The sequence below is a fragment of the Scomber scombrus genome, chromosome 5, assembly GCF_963691925.1.
Source record: "Scomber scombrus chromosome 5, fScoSco1.1, whole genome shotgun sequence".
Taxonomy (NCBI): Eukaryota; Metazoa; Chordata; class Actinopteri; order Scombriformes; family Scombridae; genus Scomber; species Scomber scombrus.
The window spans coordinates 3,838,444-3,859,713 of NC_084974.1; the positions used below are offsets into that span (position 1 = coordinate 3,838,444).

At 42.7% G+C, this 21,270-nt stretch overlaps 1 protein-coding gene across 4 annotated transcripts in view; it reads left to right on the forward strand.

The window, feature by feature from the left end:
• The window catches only part of phldb1b (pleckstrin homology-like domain, family B, member 1b), a 72,494-nt gene that overhangs the window by 24,522 nt on the left and 26,702 nt on the right, over positions 1-21,270 (forward strand). For 3 of the 4 annotated variants that reach the window (XM_062418995.1, XM_062418992.1, XM_062418993.1), the window contains exons 3-4: positions 2,473-3,965; positions 20,069-20,386. In XM_062418995.1, the coding sequence (XP_062274979.1) occupies positions 2,473-3,965; positions 20,069-20,386 (1,811 nt within the window). The remainder of the gene's footprint in view (positions 1-2,472; positions 3,966-20,068; positions 20,387-21,270) is intronic. The other variant, XM_062418994.1, reaches the window with a different exon arrangement.

Consider the following 21,270-nt stretch of genomic DNA (forward strand, 5'->3'; position numbering starts at 1 on the left):
GTGTGTGTGGAGCCAGGCAGGCTCCGTCACAGCCGGTCTGGTACCGGTGTCCGGAGGATGTCAGCCTCAGTGTGTGTGTGTCCTATAGCAGGTGAACCGTACTGAACCTGACCGGGTCGCAGTATTATTCCTTCATGTGAGTAACCTACTGCTTCATGCCTGCGCTTTGGGCGAGGAAAGTGATAGGAGCCGGTCATACGCCAAACTCCATTAAAAATCCATCGGTTTAATGTTCAGTTGCTTTTCTGTAAAGATGCACACAAAGTATGTTGTCAATGGATACTTTTGACGATTGTGTGAAATGATCTTCTCTGTTCAGCACACATGTGATTCATGAATATGTCCATTATTTGGGATAACAAATCGGATTTTATGTCGGGGTCACAATATAACAACAGTGTATTCTGATGAGATACATTTAGGGATTGTAAGAATTACACAGCGTATGTTTATTGCAACTAGCGCTAATTGATAGATACATTGATGCCGAATTGTAGAGGGCTTCATATGTCATAAAATGTCATAAGTCACAAGTGTATTAAACACGCAGTTTCACCGGTAATTAAGCTAAAGTTAAATTGCCTGATTTTCAAATGAAGTTTGGCACGGTGTTCTCAAGGCGATAGTCTGTATCCCATGACATCATTGCACGGGCTTTCCCTCAGCAAACGGTTACATTTATTTTTGTCATCCCCCCCCTCCCCATTTTTGGACTGTGTACATAGGAAACTATCCGGTTTGTTGTCTTTGAGACACGACGTGACATTGACATAAACACGCAGCTCAACCAATGAAACGCATTGAAGAGGCAGCCTGCAGACCGTAATGCTGTATCATTTCCATCTCAATGTATTCATAGTGGTCAGGCTGTCAAAAAGGCAGAGCTTCATTGTATCTCAGAGTCATTACAGGGGAGCAGGCAGGAAGCTACTCTCATCCCTGTTGGACAAAAACAGCTAATGCATTATTTGTGAAGCTTCTATATTTTAGAGCAGTTTTGCTATTGGGACATAGCGCTCTGACATCATGGCAAGAGACAGATTGACTATTGACTGTTTTATTCTACCGTGGTCTGCTCTGCACTCATCATTTGCTCAATTCCACAGGCCTTTTTATGATTTCCAATGTTATTACATCACCATGTGACATGACATTACCTCTCAGTGTTTCTACTGATGACCTCATGCTGCAGTTATCCTTATGTTTCCATTCAGGCAACAAGTCCATTTAAACAGATTTCATTTAGCATTGATAAAAACCTGATCTGCGCTCTGATCCCTTCCTCAGGGCCATGCTGGTGGGACTCCCACGTGGCCGTGCGTTTCTGTTGTAATAATCTACTATGCTGACATTAGAGGGAGACAGTTAAGATTAGATTTACCCAGCCTGTGTCCTACGCTGCTTTCGGGCCGTACAGTAATTGGGTTATGTAGGCACATTTTCTCCTGATCCCTATCCAACGTACAGGCCTGTCTGTCTGTTCATCTCCTCGTCTGTGTCCTTCCCTTCCTCTAATCCCTCCTCCGCCCTTCATCCTTACCTGTCTTGCAGAGCTTCTACGTTGGGTTGGAAAACATGGATTTTGAATATCTCTCAAATATTAAGATCAAGGTTAAGACTGGGCATGTGGGTTTGAAATAAATGGAAGTTTAGGGTATTTGTATGACATTTATTTCACAAACTAATTAAACCAAGAAGGAAATAACATTTAGTTGTCATGAAATCATCCCGAATTAGTAATGGAAAGTTATAAATAAAGTAATCAAGGCTACAGTGTCCACTCTATTGTTGCTCAGAGAAAGACAGGTAAGGTAAGGTCATCCAGCAGATTTGCATTAGACCTCATTATACATACATAATGGGTAATCCATAGATATTGCAGTGCTACATTCTTATGTTTAGAGTAGGAGTCATCGAAGGTACTTGTGTTAAGAGCTCAGGTCAGTCATAAATGAAGAATATGCAGAAATAGCTCTTAATTCTGATGAAAGATGTTAAGGTTGCATGTTGGTATGGCATCAGTTCTACAGGTACAGGTGAGACAATGAAATGTGGTCTAGGAGGACCAGTGAGTAATAATTAGTTTGAATTCTTATTATGAGAATGAAGTTCAAGTCAATCATATTCTTGGAAGTGGAATAATCAACTTTTTTTTTTTTGTCCTCAGTGCAGTGCCTCCTCCACTGGTCATGTGCCCTGTTGAAATGAATGATCAAGGCTGTGGGCTTTGTTTTTTGACACCCCACTATTATCAGCCCTTTATTTATTCAAGACAAGACTATTCCAACATATTGCTGTACACATTCCCACTGCATGACATTTAATGACGTTGTAACACTGAGTAAAAAGCTATGTGATGTTTTCAGGGTGGTAAATAATTTAGATTCCAAGAGTTTAAACATAACTTTTGTATTTCTTGTTTCATAACACAAAGGCAGTGTAACAGTTCTTCTTTGTCTTGTCCCCCTTTAGATACGGAGAGCTTCGTCAATGGGAATCATCAGGCCAGTCCAGTCCAGTCTCCCCCAGCTCCTGGAGAAAGAGTCCAGTCTGAGCACAGTGCAATTGTCAGCTCTATTGAGAAGGACCTCCAGGACATCATGGACTCTCTAGTCATGGATGACCCTCAGCCTTCCTCCTCAGACGCCAAAAAGCCTCCTGGAGGCCAACCCATTCCCCACTCACCCCTGTCGCCCATGGTCAATGGAGGGGGCCGGTATCTGCTGTCCCCTCCTACTAGCCCAGGGGCCATGTCCGTGGGGTCCAGCTATGAGAACACATCCCCGCCTTTCTCCCCTCTCTCCTCCCCCTCAGCGGCCAGCAGTGGGAGCTTTACCAGCCCGTCTCCTAGTGGAGGACCCCAGGACCAGAGTTCTTCTCTGCCGCCAGTGCCTGTACGCTCCTCTAGCTACAACTTCACCACCCAGCCTCCGCCTGTACCACAGCCACGGACCATACTGCCTAACTTCAGCAGCGGTGGGGCGGGACAGAAGGTACAAGAAAGCCCCAGGTTGCAAAGGAAGGTCTTAGCAGACGCTCCTCCGAGTCCCAAGCCGGGTCGCAGAGGACTAGGCCAAGATGGTTCAGAGAGCCCCAGACTTCTGTCCTCTAATGAATCTCTCAGTAGTAGAAACATTGTGCCAAGTAGCCCCAGACTCACTCCCAAATTCCCAACTTGTCCATCCCCGTCGCCCTCCAGCCCCAGGACCAAGACCACCACGGTGCTTCAGGAAAGGCCTGCCAGCCCCTTCCGAGAGCAGACCAGCCTAGCTGATCGCTCCCTCACCTCAAGCCCCTCCAGGCAGCTTTCCCAAACCACCAGAGCCTTCCAGCCTCCTCTGGACCCCATCGTCCACATTATCCAAGGATCCCCGGTCCAGCAGCATCCGCGTTCGCTGCAGCCCCCTGAAAGCCCTCGCAATTCCAGGAGGAACCTGGAGCTGAATGGGGGCAGCAGCGGGAGTGGCAGTATGAGAGAGCTTCCGCCTCTTAGTCCCTCCATGGCTCGGAGAGGGGTCCCGGTACTCCCAGGGGCGCTCCCAGGGACAATCCCCACCTTAAGGACTCCAGATAGCCCCTCAGGTCTGGGCAAACTAGTTCCAGAGAGTCCCAGGCTCAGACGTAAGACCGGATCTACGTCTGAAGAGCCGATGTGCAGCAGAGGGATGCGAGCCCGCAGTCCCTCGCCTACATCTCTGATGATGGAGGGTGGTAGCAGCGGGGGGGTACGGAAAGCGAGCTTCGGGAATTCCCTGTCGCCCGCTTACAGTCTGGGCTCTCTGCCCGGCTCGTCTCCCGTGTCAAGCCCCAGGAGCCACAGGAAGATGTCCACTGGGAGACCACACCCAGGGATGAGGGAGAGGAAGAACAGCATCACCGAGATCAGCGACAACGAGGACGAGCTGCTGGAGTACCACCGGAGACAGAGGGAGGAGAGGCTCCGAGAGCAGGAAATGGAGAGACTGGTGAGTGAAGAACACACCTCATTTCATTCATGTCTTTCTACTCATGTCTTTGGGTCAGTTTTAAATAAACTACTTTCTACCTTATAGCTTATTTTACATACATTAAGGGCTTTTTAGAGTTAGACATATAGAGATTTTGCGATGCTGATATTATCATTCCACAAAAAATTAAGAAAGGTTATCCCTGACCACAGTTTCCAAATCCCTCTTGGTAGTCAGTCTGCCACCAATGATGACTTCATTTTTCTCAGAATCTGTTGAGTATATCTTGATATTATATTTAGCCTATAAAATATCAGAAATCAGTGAAAAATGCCCCTCACAAGGCCATAGAAGAACCTTTTAATTGTTTGGTTTTGTCTCACCAACAGTATTGAAAACTCCAGGATATTCAATTTACAATGATATAAAACAAAGAAAACCAGCAAATCCTCACATTTGACAAGCTGTTCTGTATTTTTATTTGAACACTTAAATGATATTTGACAAAACAATTTGTTGTCAAGTCACATTTCTGTCAATCCGCCAATCAATAAATAAAATAACAAATATTAGGGCTACTTGGGAAGGTGACCTGAACTGAATCCTCCTCTGTGTCCTGAAAGTCTAGAAGAACAAATAAAGCGGAGTCAGATTTATTTATACAGACCAAACTCACAGATTAGTTTCAGACTGCTTTACAAGTCAGGACAATGAAAGACAATCCACTCTGTACCTGCTGGTATGTAGGATGGAGGTAGACAGGCTGACCGGTAATGACGGTGTTGGTGGGTCAATACTGGTACCAGCATGTGGCCCTGTTGGGGTCTAGCAACTGGAATGTAGCTGGTATTTACTTCTACAGCGTCAATGGTCTCTGCCGGGTGGCTCGAGCGAGACAACGAACCCCTGCATCTGATCCAGGGTTACCTTGGCTGACCTTGTATATGTGCAGCAGCTACTATGCTAATGTGTAACTATGGAAGGATCAATCAATCAATCAATCAATCAATCTTTATTTATATAGCGCCAATAATTCAAATGATTTCAAATACCATGTTGTATAGGGGTATTGCAGGGGGCAGAGTGATTCATGCTGTGGTTATTTGATAGTAAAGTGAATATCTTATCACCCTGGGCTTTAGGAAATGATGTCAGACCTTTTTTATTTATTATTTCCTGACATTTCGTTGACCAAACAAATCATTGATTATTTAAATAAGAACATTTATATGGATCAATAATGAAAATGAAAGTTAGTTGCAGCACTAACACACTGACAGTAACATTCTCTTTGACCTTTATGGAGAACAAAGCTTTTTAAAGTGATTTCTGTCATTCAAGTTCATTAAAAAACAGTTTTTACATCAGGTAAGGGAAAAACATCTGTAATTCACCTTTTGAAACACATCTGTATGTTATAGGCTCTAAGAGTGCAGCTCAGGACTCCAGGCAGGAGTGAGAGAAATTTTAAGGAAGTAATTAATGAAGAAACACATCTTGGTGAGGATATGACTTTTAGGCATACTGAGCCTGCTGATTCTAATCAACTTTAGATTCATGCTGCACAAGTAGTCTGACATGTGTGCAGACTTTCTCTTGGTTTCATTTTGATGTTAAAATGTGTCTGGACTAATGAGCCCGATGCAGAACTTTGATGAGCTTGAAAAAGTTAGAACAGATATGATTTTTTTTTTTTTACGGTATGTTGTTTGACAGATAAAATCTCAACAGTCTGATGTGGGATGATTTTTTACTGAGAAACCTCAGACGTGTCAAGTTGAAAAATCTACAATGAAAGCTGCCTCGAGCTGCTTCCAACGTATCACAAATAATTTCATCAGTATGATGATCGCTGGAAGTTTTCTCATGAAATGTTGTAAATGTTGACTGGCTGTACGGCCTCCGTGTGGTAGGGAGTGTAACGATTGCAGCATCTCCCTGTTTGTTTGGATAAGGAGGAGTAACCAGGCCAGTAAAGCATCTCATTGAGCCGTCTGTAACTTGGCTGTCGGCTGTCTAAACCGACGCTGACATGCGGTCTCGGGGAGCCCAGATGAGCCCATGGCAACCGCATTGTTTGTTGTTTCCTAAACTGAGCAGAGAGGGGTTGTGGGAGGTGGGGTGAGGGGGAACGGTGGTCGACATCTTGAACATGTCTGCCAGTCTGAATGAAACTGCTGAGACAAAAAAAAAAAAGCCTTTTTATGTGTTTGTGGCTGCGTGAGAGGGCGTTTGTCCCGAAGCCTTGTAATTACAAAGTGGGTGTTTTTGAAAGTGTGAGACTGAGTGAAGGCAGCTCAGTTGGATAGACTGAGCCGACATGCCCCGTCTGTCTGTGTACCAGGTCTCTGTACATGGCAGTACAACAGTGTGTCGACAGATCCACATCCATACACTGAGACCAGTTTAACCCTTTACAGAGAGAGAAACCCACTCCAGTTTAATGAAACTAGTATTATCTTAAAGGGGTTAAAATGTGAAAATAAATGTATGAATAACTTAGACACATTCTTTTTTTCTGGACCCAACATAACATTTCTGCTTTTAATCCGTTTTGAGAGAATATATTATGGCTAAATGTCTAAGTGGTGTAACCACTAGTTCATTGTTTAAAATATTTGCCCAGTACATATCTTGGTCACAATTCATTAAAAAAAGAAAATCTTGTTTATAGTTTTGTGAATTTATTTAAAAATGACATTTTTTAAGCAGATGTTTTTTGGTCATTGTTTGACAGTCAAAAGTGCAGAGAGACAGCAAACATGCAACATGACCACATCTGGAATTAAACAGTAGACTATGCATTCATCTTAATTACTAGACTCTCCTATTTCAGTGTCAAGCATCCAGTAGTGCTCAGGTTCTAGTCAGGAGGTTTGGCCCTCGCCACAATTATGGAGGGATGGAGGGAAACCAGAACCAGAACTTTCGGTTCTGTTTTGAAAAGTAAGAAAACAGAGGTCAAAATTGCAGACTTTAAAATCCAGAACCACATCCTCACTAACATAAATTATGTTTTGCTCCATTTATTGCCACAGAGATGCCATATTTAAAAAAAAAAAAAAAAAAAAGATGTAATATTTCTGTTTTTAGAAACACTTAATAAGCATCATTTCCCACAAGGGTGTTAAACATTAACAGCTGGTCAGACTTAACCAGTCAAGAGTCCAGCTGTAATGGACGGAGACGGCTGAGCGATGATGTATGATAACAACATGCACCTGCTGGAAGAATTTAATGTGAGTTGTAGTTGTTTTGTTTTCTCAAGTCTAATAAAAGTGATGAAAAGTTGAAATTGTAATGACAAGCGCTGTAATGGAGACTGATTTATCTTTTTAAATGTGGATTGTAAACACACCAAACTTAATGGAACAGCTGCTGGTCACATCTGGACTCTGACTCTTATCTATAAGCATGCGTGCAACTTGCTTTCACTTTTATTTTCTTTGCAGATTAGATTCATTTAATAATTAGCTGCTGTTCATTTAAAGGCAGTATCCCAACCAAGGTTAAACTGCCTCACAGAAACCTTAAAGATCCTCATTAGTTCAGTGAATAGTTTTAATCTCTTATTATCTACAAGCTTTTTTACTTTTACAACAACATTCCTAACTTGTAATTTCTCAGCATGATATAAAATACAGGCTACTTTGCTCCTCAAGTACACATCTTAGCCTTCACATAGCCATATCAGTCAACCCCTAAATCTTTTGTTCTAGCTGAAGGTTATTAGCCACAACAACCTTTGGACTAGTCCAACGACAGGAAACACAGGGAACTATTGACATTAGGTACGCGCAAATACCTCACGGCATACAGGGTCAAGAACACGTTGATGTCAAGTAAATAAACGAGGCGTACAGGGAGCAGCAGGGGCAACAGGAGGCACACAGGCAGAGATTCCTCAGCAGCCTGTTATGTTATTGTATTTTTCCAAGCACGGAGACTCGCAGCTCTTCGAGGAGGCAGGCCGGGCGTGGAGCTGCAGGGCTGTAATTAGTCACAGTTGACTCACTGTCATGACAGATTTTTTTCTTTTTTTTTTCTTGCCCCAGAGCGTCGGCATTTAAATCATTTCACACACAGCCTGCTACTCATTCACACAACTGATTACCAACAAACAAAGTTATGCGAACAGAGAGTCTCGCAGAAGTTCGTCGAGGAAAGAGTGATCGTGAAATGAAGAGAAGTACACAGCTCAGAGGCAGCGGTACACGTACACTGAGTACGTTTCATGAAATACAGTTTAAACAATATTTTCATTTTAAAAACAGCCTCTGTCCTGTCAGATATTAAAACTTGAACAGCCTGTCCATTTAAAGCAGTTATTTATAAGTACTACTTATTCAAATGTTCAACTTGAAAGCTCATTCTTCTCTGTAATAGTAGTTAAACACAAAAATCTTGACTTAGGGTCCATTTTTAACCGCTCTTCATTATGTGATAACATTACCTTGGTTGTCATGGGGATGCTTAGGTTTCATCACAAGACCCAAGCAAAGCTGCATTAGTAGCCACAGGGGCCCCAGGGCACTTAAGCTCATGTCCCCCAAACAGCCTTTATTTTATTCTGATTGGATAATGCTGCTGTCTGGTGGAAACCTTGTAACTCCATATTTTGTTTTGAACAAACAAAGTTTCCGAAAGTGACCATAAATATTAACATCAAGAGAATGGGTCAAGCTTTGTCGTATTTCTGTAGAGCCCCCCTCCCCAAAAAAAAAAAAGAAAAAAAAAAAAAAGAAGAGCACACATTCTTTTCTCCCTTCACTGAGGGCCCTTTTCTGCTCAAGGGCCCATATGTTAGATCCGGCCACAGTAAGTATGGTACTTTGGTCACTTGATAGCAGGTGGTCATACATTGGGTAGAGCTCTTGGTCTTTAGCATCAGATGTGATGAAGAAAATGACACTTGGTTGAAAGTAGTTATTGGAACTTGGGTTGAGATTAAAAAAATTAAAACAATTTAAATGCTGTTTGAATGTAGTAAATGTATTTATATTTTGGGCTTTAAATTCAGCTATTTTCTGCGAAAATTTTAAGCCTAAAACCCGAGCAGAGATAATCCTGATCAGGATTATTTTTTTCAAACTTTGGTGCTTTCCCTCCAGGCTGTGTAGTTCTCCATGTGACCAGAAACTGAACTTCTACAGCTAAATCTGTGAAGTACTCACAGCCTTTATCTGCCTTTAAACGTCCTCATCAGTGTAATGGTACTGCTGCCAGGCGACAGAGAAAACCAGCTAACCAACATTTAATTAGCGCTAAATCATGTTTTCCTTTGGAGCCTGGAGGTAAACACTCTGCTGGTCTTAACCGTCTGCAGGGAAGACCGTTTCCACCGTGTCCATCCCATCCAAGCTGTCCAGCCTGGCACTGCTCGCTCCACATGGCCGTCTGACCGACACGCTGTCTTGGCAAACACACTTGGCGTTTGAACAGGAGTCTCAGCGTGCTTAGTCTGTGGCAGACACATATGCACATATGACTACACCGTTCCTCTGTGCACCGCAGACGACCTCATCTTTTTTCTATGACGTTAGTTAAGATTACAGCATTGTTTTTAATGAGGGGACCTCCTCACTTCTTTTCTACCATATTGGATTAGACCAAAATGTGTTTTTTTCCCTGTCTTATAGCAAGATCGACTGCTAAAAACGTTTCAGCTACTAAAAGCCACAGAGCCTCTCTCCCAAAACCCAGAATAGCAAATGACAAAGATGCTCTAATACTTTGTCATGTGATACTTTTGCAGAGTAACACAGCATCTCTCTGCAAGTAGCATCTGTTGGATCTCCACTCTAATTAGCTGGCTATACATGATTGTTTGGTCCTGGCTGGGGGGTGGTGGGGGAGGAGGTGGGGCAAAGTCCTGTGGAGGAGGAGGTCTGTTGTTGCAGTCCCTCATGGTTACTGCTGCTGGAGGTCGGTAAAAGTCGCAGATTGCTTAATGCATCTTTAATAAAGGCCTGCGTACGTCAGATACAGAGTGAGTTTTTTTCTTTTTTGTGGAATTGCCCTTGAAATATCAGGGCTGGGCCTCCAGTTCTGGATAGTTTGCCTCAGGCAGACACTGGATGTAGCGGCCATTTAGAAGGAGGTTAAACTATGGTCTTAATCATCGTCACACACCACCGACCACCTGAACTGGCCTAGCCCTGTCCCCTCTGTCTTCCCTTCTGTCTTTCTTATTCCTTGTGTCTGTCTGCTCTGTCTTCCCTTCTGTCTTTCTTATTCCTTGCGTCCGCTCTGCCCCTGTCATTTTCCAGCCCAGCGAGACGTCACATATGTTGGCTGTGCGCGTGACAGTGACAGGGGGAGAAAGGAGTCTCTCCTGCATGGTTGGCATCTTTGCTACTGTCCACGAGGATTAGCAGACCAAATATACCCCTCGCACTCACTGTCGAACGGAACACCACATGTGTATACCAGCATCTTGCAGAACACGACCAAATATATCCAGCTATTGCGGGACATGAAACCTGCCCACCTAGAAGGCCAAATATATCCAGTACCTACACTGCATAAACCCTCTGACTTCACCATGCTGAAGAGGGCGTTTTGCCAGAATTGCAGTCAAGTTTTCTTTAGATTAAGGTAGACAAAGAGATAGAGTGAGAAAAAAAGAGATCAAATAAACGGTACATAACTAGGCGGCAGAATCAACCTGACCATCTGCATTTTTGTACCAGCTGTTTAGGCAGATTATTATGATTTTGAACACTTTGGTAGAAAACTAAGCAAGACATAGAAACAGGAAAAGAGGGACAAGCTGGGACAGATAAGACAGTGGTGTAAAGTCTATGGCTCTTTATCTGGGACAGCGATAAATCTGTTTCTCCACCCGTCTAAAGGAAAGCTGCAGTAATCCAGTCTTGAGACAGCACCAACATATATGCCATGTGTGGATTTTCCCTACTGAAAACAAACGGCAGATTAGGACGCATCATGTCAATTTAAACCGTAGTTCTTTTATACAGTGATGTTTATCCACAACTCTTCTCTCACATGTTTAGGGCTTTGGCCGGGTAGTGATTTGGTTTTACTGATTTGTCAGATTTTTTTTTAACACTGTCACGACTACAGAGGTGCAGTCTGCTGTTTTATGACCTCTCCAGTAGAGGGGGTCATGTAACTGTTCAGTAAAACAGTGGAAATTCACCCCCTTCACTGATAATGGCAATGTCTGGAATTGAATTGCCAAGTTTATCAAAGAATAAATGAGCCAAAATATTAGAAACACCTGTGAAGCATATCCAATTTGTTATATGTGTTATTCCTCATACACCTACCTGTTTCAGTTCATTTTCTCTAACCAGTTTATAAATGATTATATATTTGGTAATGTATTGCTCAGAAATGCTGGAGCCCTAAAGTATTCACTATTGAATGAAAGAATAAATGAACATATAAATAAATAAATAAATAAATAAATAAATAAGGTAATTAAAAAATCAATTATTTGAATGAACACAGACAAAATATATTATATAACAATGACAGTAACACACAAAATCTTGGCTGTTAACGGAAAGAAATCATTTTTCACATTCACTCATTTTATGTATATGTTTTATGTTTATGTAGAAATCTTTATTTATGTAATTACTTATTTTATGAGGTATTATTTCTTTAAAAACTGAACACTTTGGGTCTCCATAGAAAACAAAGTTAATAAGGCATCATAAGCACCATTAGCATATTAAGACTGAGCAGACCTTAATGTAAAAACATAAAAATTTAAGGGTATGAAAAATGCCTGCAAAGTAATAGTTTGACATTTTGTGAATTCCAATTATTTAGTTTTATTTCTGAGAAGATAGTAAGTTTTTTTAGTTTTTTTTTTAAAGATTTTGTTGGCATAGACGCCTTTATTTTAGCAGTAGACCGACAGGAAACATGGGAGAGAGAGCGGGGTGTGACATGCAGCAAAGGACCTCCGATTGGGATTCGAACCGGGGGCGGCTGCATATATGGCATGCGCTCTAACCACTCAACCACCCGCGTGCCGAGAAGTTAGTAAGTTTGATACAACTCTAAATATCTTAGTGGTAAATATGAAGCTGGAGCCAGGAGAACGTTAGCTTAACTTGCAAACAGTGGAACACAGCCATGGTGGCTCTTTTAAACTAATAACTCACATTTTTATCAATGTGAACACTGCAGCATTTAACCTTGCTGTGGACGTGTATGTGATACAACTCTCATATCTTTGTGGTAAATATGAAGCTGGAGCCAGGAGAACGTTAGCTTAACTTGCAAACAGTGCAAAACAGCCATACATACAGTGCATATATTTATGCACCCCCTCAGCTTATACTAACTGTTGGAAAACTTTAATACCACTAAATTGAATATAATTGTGTGCAGGTTTATGTTAACTTGCTTTTCCTTGATGTTTAACTCATTACAAAGCACTTCAAAGGGTTATGTGTATTTACTGAAGTTAGACAGTGGGCCAATATGCAGTAAACTTTAAGCTTAATAATACTTCAAAGCTGGTTTCATCCCTGTTATCTACATCTAGGTTTTTTCACAAGTAATCATACCTTTTGGCTGATTTAACACAACACTATGTCGAGTAAAGTGAAGGCAGTGCATACAGTATAAAGTTGTACTTTGTGTATAAAGTTAGCTCTGTTCTTTTTCTAAGAACCAGCCAGCAAGACACCTCCCACTCCAGGAAGTCCTCACACATAATATAATCACTAACTCTGCCCCCTCTGCTCACACAGATTCCTCACCACCTCTCACAAGACCTGGTTCGAGGGGGGGCTGAGAGGGAGGGGGGTGTGGTAGGAGGTGTAGGCTGCTCTCCATCCGTCCCAAAGTAGCACAGCCAGTTGTGAAAACACTTTACAGTAGGAGCCTGTGTGGAAGTGTAGCTCTGTGGACCGAGACATCTTCCAGTTCTGTCACACAGTTGTAGCAGGGTGCATTGTGTACCGTGTGTGTGTGTGTGCGTTATGGACCGGTATCATCATGTGCTGAGCAGCAGCAGGACTGTACCGGCGCTGAGGCGAAGTCAGAGCAGGGAGCAGGCCTTAGTGTATCTGCTCACTTTGGGAAAAGAGAAGCCAGGCTTTCTTGACGACATGGCTACGCTCATGAAGGTAACTGATGCCACTGCTAATATTAACAAACTTCTGCCCTTCATTGCTCTCTGACTGGATTTAAATAGACTGTGGATGTTCATGTCGTGGGGTCTTTGATTGTGATCTGTGTTACCTTGGCTTCATGTGATGTGGTTAACATTAACAAGGGGATCTTTCAGGCCTTTAGACTGCTCTTTTACTTGGAAGATTTTATGACTTGAGCTTGAGAAATGTGTCACATGTACTGCAGGTGAAATGATATAACCTGAAGTGTGGAATTATCAGTTCTGTAGTAATCCTGACAGGCAGGTAGAAACTTGTACATTAACATGACTGTGGTCAATACTACCTGCTAAACAATGTCAGGATTGTTACTGTAAGCATATTAGCATGCTTATGTTAGTATTTTCCACAGGTAACTGCTAAGTTCAGCCTCATAGAGCATGGCTGTAGACTCTTAGTTGTGTTTCATGATAAATGAATTAAGGATTAATGGATTCACAGGCTTGTTGTTGAGGAAACATTCTCTAGATACATCATTTGATAGAGTACTCCACCGATTTAGCATTGCACTCCTTTAAAGGACCATTGTGTAGAATTTAGTGGCATCTAGTGGTGAGCTTCCAGATTGCAACCAACTGAATACCCCCTGCCTTTCCCTTCTAAGCATGTAGGAGAACCTATAATGGCTGTGAAACTCGCAAAGAATGCCAAAAAGTTCCTCTCTAGAGCCAGTATTTAGTTTGTCCATTCTGGGCTACTGTAGAAACATGGCGGTGCAACACGGCGACCTTTGTGGAAGAGGAGCCGCTCTCTCTGTAGATATAAAAGGCTCCTTCTAAGGTAGCAAAAACACAACAGTTCTTATTTTCAGGTGATTACACACTAATTAAAACATACTTATAAATATTATGTTCCATTTCTGCCAAGTCTGTTCTTCTAGATGCCACTAAGTTCTACACACAACACCTGTAACATTGTCGGATCATGATGTGTCACAATGTCGGATATTGTCTTTTTTATTCTATGCATTCTTCTTCCTCGTTTAAAATCTGGACCATAGATCAACCACAATGCATCTCATCCATTGAAAGATTGGATCAGATATTCGGGTTTGTTATGCTAGTAGCGGCTAATTTAGCCTCGGGTCACTGATCTCCAGCAGAGATGAGTAGTGGGCTACAGAGGTCTGGTAACCTCACTTGTTAGTCCCAACCGATGCTGACTGAAATTAAATCACTTCAAGCAACTAATCAGACTTTGCACAGCTCCCTCTGGATACACGAAACACACCTGGAAACAAAAAGGTGGGTAGAGTTATCCGTCAATCAACCAAAGCTGTGAAAGCTTGAAGTGAAGCTGTTATTTTGTTCCATAAATCAACTCTTTCAAGCAAAACAGAATTCAACATTAACATTCTGATTAATAATGTCTAAAACATTTTTTACAGACAGTCTTACAATAAGGGTACATCATCATCAACATAGAAGTCCCTGTAAGGAAAACCTGGCTGTTGAGCTCCAGGCAGCTGTGTGCATCTTGCAGGCTGACAGCTGGGCAACTGTTTGCTTGGTACTATTGTTTACTTTGGCTGGCATGCTCACTAAATCTCCTCTGGCTAAACAGCATCTCCTGGATATACTGTACAGTACAGTGGTGAACTGCTGTACCAACCAGCTGCTATTGACTTATAGTTTTTGGGAGGGTATTGATATTTAATCACATAATTTCGTGTGCACAGCAATTTGTTTAACTTAACAGAGCTGATGTAACTGACTGCACATCTTGCAGCTTCGCTCTTATCTGTATCCTATAATAACAGTCAAGCCAAAAGCCTGCTTATTATCCCCAGCAGTGTTTAGAAAATATGAAAATCCGACTCTCATCTAGCCTTTAATCATGTATCTTCGTCTTTGATGTTCTCATTTCTATGCTGGAAGTGTTTGACATGATAACTGGAACCCGGTCTTCACTTTGAGAATTGACCCCCAGGGCTTGGATCCCAGTTGAGGAGGCTTCAGCTATTTAAATGCCAGCCAACCCCCACCAGGAGTAACAAACTCCATAGTTTCATCTTGAGATCAGTGCCAGCGACATCAACACAGAGGACCACCGACTTATTATCCAGAGAGGCTGGCTGCCACCGGAGAGCCCACTTGTCCTATCCCCTGCCTGGCTTTGATGCATCTGTGTTCCACAGGCGGTAGAAAGAGAGAGCAGCATGAAATAAACTCAAAATGTCTCTTGTTAGGATCATCTGTTTGTTCCTCCTCTGGGACCTGAACACCATGAACCCTCCAAGGATCCAAGTCTGATAATGAATGGGGTTTGTTTTGCAGACTCTTAAGGAGACGGCGAGTGTGAATTTTCCCCCCGCCTGCAGATATATGTAGAGAATAAGGCTCTGTTGAACTTCCCCAGTTTACTCTGGGTATACTATTTGTGTGTGTGAGATTTGTTTACGCCTGTGACGTACAGTAGGGCGAGGAAGAGTACGGCTGTGCACCGAAAAAGTAACCGGTCTGATCAAAGGTACGCAGACGGGGAATTGCCCCGGGTGTTCGGGGAGGAGGAGGGGAAGAGGAGGGGGGGGGGAAACATTAAAGGGCATGAGAGAAAACAGGAGACACCGACTCTCAGGGGAGAGAAGGAGACATGAGGAAGAGATGCTGACTGCTGGGAGGATGAAAATAAGAAAAGTAAAGAGTAAAGTGAGTACCAAGGCAAGGGAAGAGACTGACAGAGTGAGATGTAGGATGTCACATTAGTAACGTGTCTATAGCACATATGACTATAAATGAATGAATTATTCCTAATAGAAAATGTTAACAAATGTTGTTGCATCAAATACTATGAAGAGGAGACAGAAGTTAACTTAATAATGAGTTTAAATCAATACTGTGCCTTTTGAAGGAACACTCCACCTTGTAAAATTTGCATGTTTTGAACATAAAATTGACTTTTTATTTCACACGTTAACTTTAACAAACTGTACTTAACTCTGCTGCTTTTCAACAACACAAACAATTTAAGAACTCTCATTAACTGTGGTGCACCTGCTACCAAAATGTCTTGTTTCTACACCTAGAGGATGCAGGATCATCATTAGCTTCAAACTCAAGATTGTTGGCATTATAAGGTGCTGTCAAACCCAGTTGTCATGGGAGCCACCCACTGTGGGTGAGACGTGGACGGCTGTGGAATGCCGGTGTCTGGGGGAGGAAGCAGGCGGTGAGTTTGGAGAACTCTGGGAACTAGGCATTCCTCCGTAAACCCCATGGTTGTCTGGACCTGTCACCCCCCACCCCTCCCATGTTCATAAAAACTCACATGTAGGGGAGTTTCACAAACTCACATGCTGCAGCTAAAATAACCTACTGTAAGGTTTTATTACTTTGTTTTTTGAAGTTGTCTGTTGAGGGAAACCTCATGACAGATAGCTCACATTAGGAGATGGTTGTTAAACATCACTACAGTGTATGACTACAGCGCTTCTCAGGAGGTGTTTAGCAAACATGGCTGAACTAAGCTGTTTGTGTGTGTGTGTGTATGTATCACACTATTGGTGGTTTCAGACTTGTGACTTGGCTTTTTCTTAATGGTCCGATGACGCAGCCAGACCCACAGAGGCTATTTCAGCTGTGAACGGATACAGATCATGTAAACTGGAGGAGCCTGGAATCAAACCACCGGTCTTCCGATTGGTGGACGACGGTTCTACCTCCTGAGCCACAGCCTCCCAGGAGTTCTATTGGTTTAGTGTACAGTTAGTTCTGATAGCAGTCACTGCCATGTACTGTATGCACATTCTCTCTAGCCCTTTGGTTTGGATTGAGGAAACTTCTCTAAACAGCTGATGAGTGTTGCCGTGGAGCTGTGTTAATGTTACCCACAATCCTCCCAGAGGAGGGGTGGGGCTGGGGGTTTATTGTTATGGTGGTGTCATGGATGGGGGGGGGGGGGGGGGGGGGGGTGTTACCAGCTTCTCAAGACCAGTATTTGTTCATCTGTTCATTGGCCAAGCTGGTTTGGTTTGCATGTATGCCTCATTTCAAGGTCTGAGCTTCTTCTCAAAGCATTCATCATGAGAGTGAGTAAAACCACAGTTTCTTCCTTTTTCCGGGTTCATTTCGCGTGACATGTTTTAGGCCATGGGAGCTCGGCGTCTAATCAAAGGTTTGGATTAACATACTGACTTGTAGTACGACCTTCCTTCCCAAGCTTTCAGAGCCTGAAGGTTCTTGATAATGATGTCAACGGAGAGAGACCTAGAGACTTAGAAACTGGAGGATTTTTTTTTTAGTGCCTGTGGCAGCAATAACCTTTTGAGCATAATAATTCCTTTGGCATTTCAAAGTGCCTTCTTAGGAAAAACACTGAAAATATGAGATTCCTACCAATCTGCCAACATGCAGTTAATTTGGAGCATAATTTGAGCACTGGCGTCAAATTTGATGCCGTGTCAAGTTGATTTACGTTGAGGCCAAACACATTTGATGGTATGAAATCTGTCTGTGATCCTGCGACTCAACCACCATACACATTTGGTAGCCTAAAGGCTGTCTGGCAATCAAATGAGACAATGATAGCGCCGCCTTTCAGTCAGTTTTCTTGACGAAAACAAGACAGACGTCAGAATGTCGAGTGGTCTGATCTGTATTCATGTTGAGTGGGAGGACTCATGAGTAGTTGTAGACTTGCCAGTAAATGTTTGAAGTTTGACTCTTTTCTAGTGAATATACAGCACTGTTCTGCAGCCCAAAGGGGGTCTTTTACTCCCACCCACTCAGTTAAAAGCTAACTGGTCCCAGATTACAGGTTGAAGCTAATGGTGGGGCTGGAGCTCCTAATCACGCAGCTGCTCCCTCAGTGGGAAAGCCGTGATGGCTGCAGTTTATGGGAGATGATCCAACAGGGTATTTGTTTGTGGGTGAGAACAATCTGGCCTGCTGGGGGTTCCTACGCAACAAGAAACTGATAGAAACTCGAACACAAGAGCATAAAATAACACAATGCTTCTTTGTTTCTAAAAACGTGTCTATTGTTAACAACAAGAGAAAAGATGCTCTGTGGAGGCGTGTGAATGATGAGTTCATGGTTTGACTGATTGACTGAAAGCTGATTGTGGTATTTTTGGTTTGAATGGCCAGATGTTTTACTATTCAGTTTCTTTAAATTTGACACTTTTATATTAAACTAGTCACTACTCATCGCATGATAAATCCATTACACATGAATTGTCTTCTTTTATAAAATCTTAAAGTTAGGCTGTGTATATTTCTCATTGTCTTAAAATGCCCCGTTTGAACTCACAAACAATAAAATGCCTTGTTGCTGAGTTCATTACATTCAGTGTTTTGTGACTACAGACTACTTGGTCTGGTACAGTATGACCAGTAGCTTGTGGTGGCTTATCGTATCTTAAATTAACAAACTTTTGACAAATATGGTTGCCTAACTGACATTAGGGTTAGGGTTAGGGTTAGTATGGTTCCTGACTTTATGACTCTCTACTTATGCCACTGTTTAACAGTGACTGTTGTACAACTTTTTATCATTTAGCATGATTTATAGTTACTGTAGCCACTGTTCAGAAAATGTTATATAAGCACACTTTCAGTAAAAAACATGCAAACTGTAACTTTGTAGGCTGGAAACCTAGCCTAGTGAAATTCTATGCAGCCTACGTTTAAGGATGATTAGCTTACTGCTCATATTGGCAATAACTAAAAGACCAACTGTATGAAAGTAAGTGTATGTCAACCCATAACAGAACATATTCACGTATAAACTTCATCGAAATATGGAATGATGTATTTCCCAGCTAGTTTTGCACTACACACCAAATAATGGGGAGAAACAAAATCCATTTCCTAGCTTCTTCCAGAACTTTCAACCACATCGCATGGCTTTTGTGAAAGGATGGGAAAGTGGGTGGAAATAAAAAAATAAAAAATAAAAACAATGTCAAGAGAGCACTTTGATGCCCAACAAATAATGGATGTTTTACTAAATGACATATAAGCCATACAATCCAACACTAAATGACAACTTCTACTCTACTTTCAGGTTGATACAAACTTGCTTTATAACAACAACTTTGAGTGCCAGCATGGAGCACCACAGCCATTGATTTTATGAATTTGATTTCTGGTTTCTCATCACTACACAGCAAAGCTGGCCAATGAGACTCTTTACCAAACACTCGGCGTGTATCTTTAAGGCTCACGGTGCTGCGTTGCTGCTGTCTGTGAGTCTCTGCAGACCTCAGAGACGCTGTGTCTGCAGCATAGGAGGTTCAGCAGCTGACATTCAAGAGTTCAGAGGTTACATATTGGCCCGGTGCTGCTGGGGGCCCCCCATAGGTGGGCTTGACCCCCTCATAGTGACAGCTGGACAACCAGTCACGCAGTCTGACTCAGGGCAATGTGGGCTGCTGTGTTGTTTCAGGGGTTACAGAAGTCACGACAGGCTGCTCATACGTGGCAAATACATCCTGCTCATCTTACTTCATTTATTCTAGTGTTAGAGCACCTGATTGGGTTTTACATTGGTGTTAATTCATTAGTTACTGTAGTCTGTCAGTGTTCAAGCAGTATTTACAGGCTTCTTGATGTACAGAACTTCTCTTTCCATTCTGGGTTGCTTAGCTCAGGCACATACTGCAGGATATTAGGGACAGGAAAGTTATACTATACTATACTATTACTCTCTCTGCTCCTTCTGTCTGAGCTGGCCTATCGTCAGATTATCATTCTGTGGCTGGCTTTAACCCAGCAGCCAGCTCACCAACAGGAAATGAGCTAGCAGGGACATACTTGCTAGCACGGCTGGATTTAATCTGATGTCGGCTTACATGGATCTATCAATGTTGAAAAGTAAAGCTAATATTGGCCTTTTATTAAAAATTGGATCGAGCTAGTCACCATTTGAATGCTGTGCTTAAATATAGACTATAGGTTTTAATCCATTACAGAGGGCACTTTTAATCTGATGTACTTTGTTGGCGTGTGTGTTTTATTACAGGAGAGGCAGCGTCTGGAGACCATCCTCAACCTCTGCGCCGAATACAACAAAGGAGATAGCCCCGGCCTGGACCCCATGGGCTCAGGGAGGGCGGGTTTCCCCGGAGCGCTGGGAGACGGTTCGGGACGGAGGCCGTCCATGGAGAACGTCCTGGGAGGGACCCTGTCGTCAGCCACGCTACGCATGGCGCAGAGGCAGAGGGAGAGCGACGAGGAGAACCTGAAGGAGGAGTGTAGTAGTACAGAGAGCACTCATCAGGAGGTGAGGACATCTCCTGCTCTCAGCACAGCATCAGCATTGCACAATGGAGACAGACAGGTTAGAGAGAATGCTGTTTTTTTTTCTCCTCCTCCACCTACCAAAGACGCTCTGCATGCCGCTGTGGAGCCCCAGCATGCGCTTGGCTTCGCTGAGTCAGTGGTTCTCATGTGAGGTTGAGGGACCACCGGGGATCTTAAAGGGGATTCAAAGGAGAGGAAGAGTGACTCATATAAGCCAGTGCATAATCACATCATATCAGGTTTAACGTCTCCTTATACAGAGCAGTTAGGGTTCTCTATCATGGGTTACTGAGGCTAGGAAAAATGCATGCTAAAACTCTCTCAAACATACACAACACAAGTTTGAGATTTGATTGATTCACACATCTCATCAGATCACACAGCTGCTCAGTTGCCTGGTGGTTGATCACAGTGAATCACAGGGTCAAATAACCCTCTGATGGATTCTTAGCTTGTAAGTTACCTGCCTGGATCTTAAACTACCCTTTTGCTCTCTCTCTCTCTCATTGCTCTTCAAGTCATGAAACAAGCAGCTTGTTACATCATCTGATTTCACTCAGTGATACATGTTCAAACACAGTGCAGCGTTTGATTGGAATGAAAACCTGCACACGACTGCCTCAGATTAAAGCAACAGTCACACAGCACATTTAAATACTGAAGAAGAGTTCAATTCAGTTTGTTTTATGACACATCCATTTAGGAGTTTTTCAAAGTAATGGCATCGTCCTTTTTTACCTTAAGGTATTTTGCTCTTTAGTTCAGGGCGAGCAGGGTCACTGTTATTATCTAGATCGTGTTTCACACATTAGGTGCATGTTATGTGAACATCATGCCTGCTATGTAAGGGTGAACTCCTACATGTTAATTACCAGTTAAAAGGAAACAAGCGTCAGGGGGATGAAGAGGTGTGTAAATAGA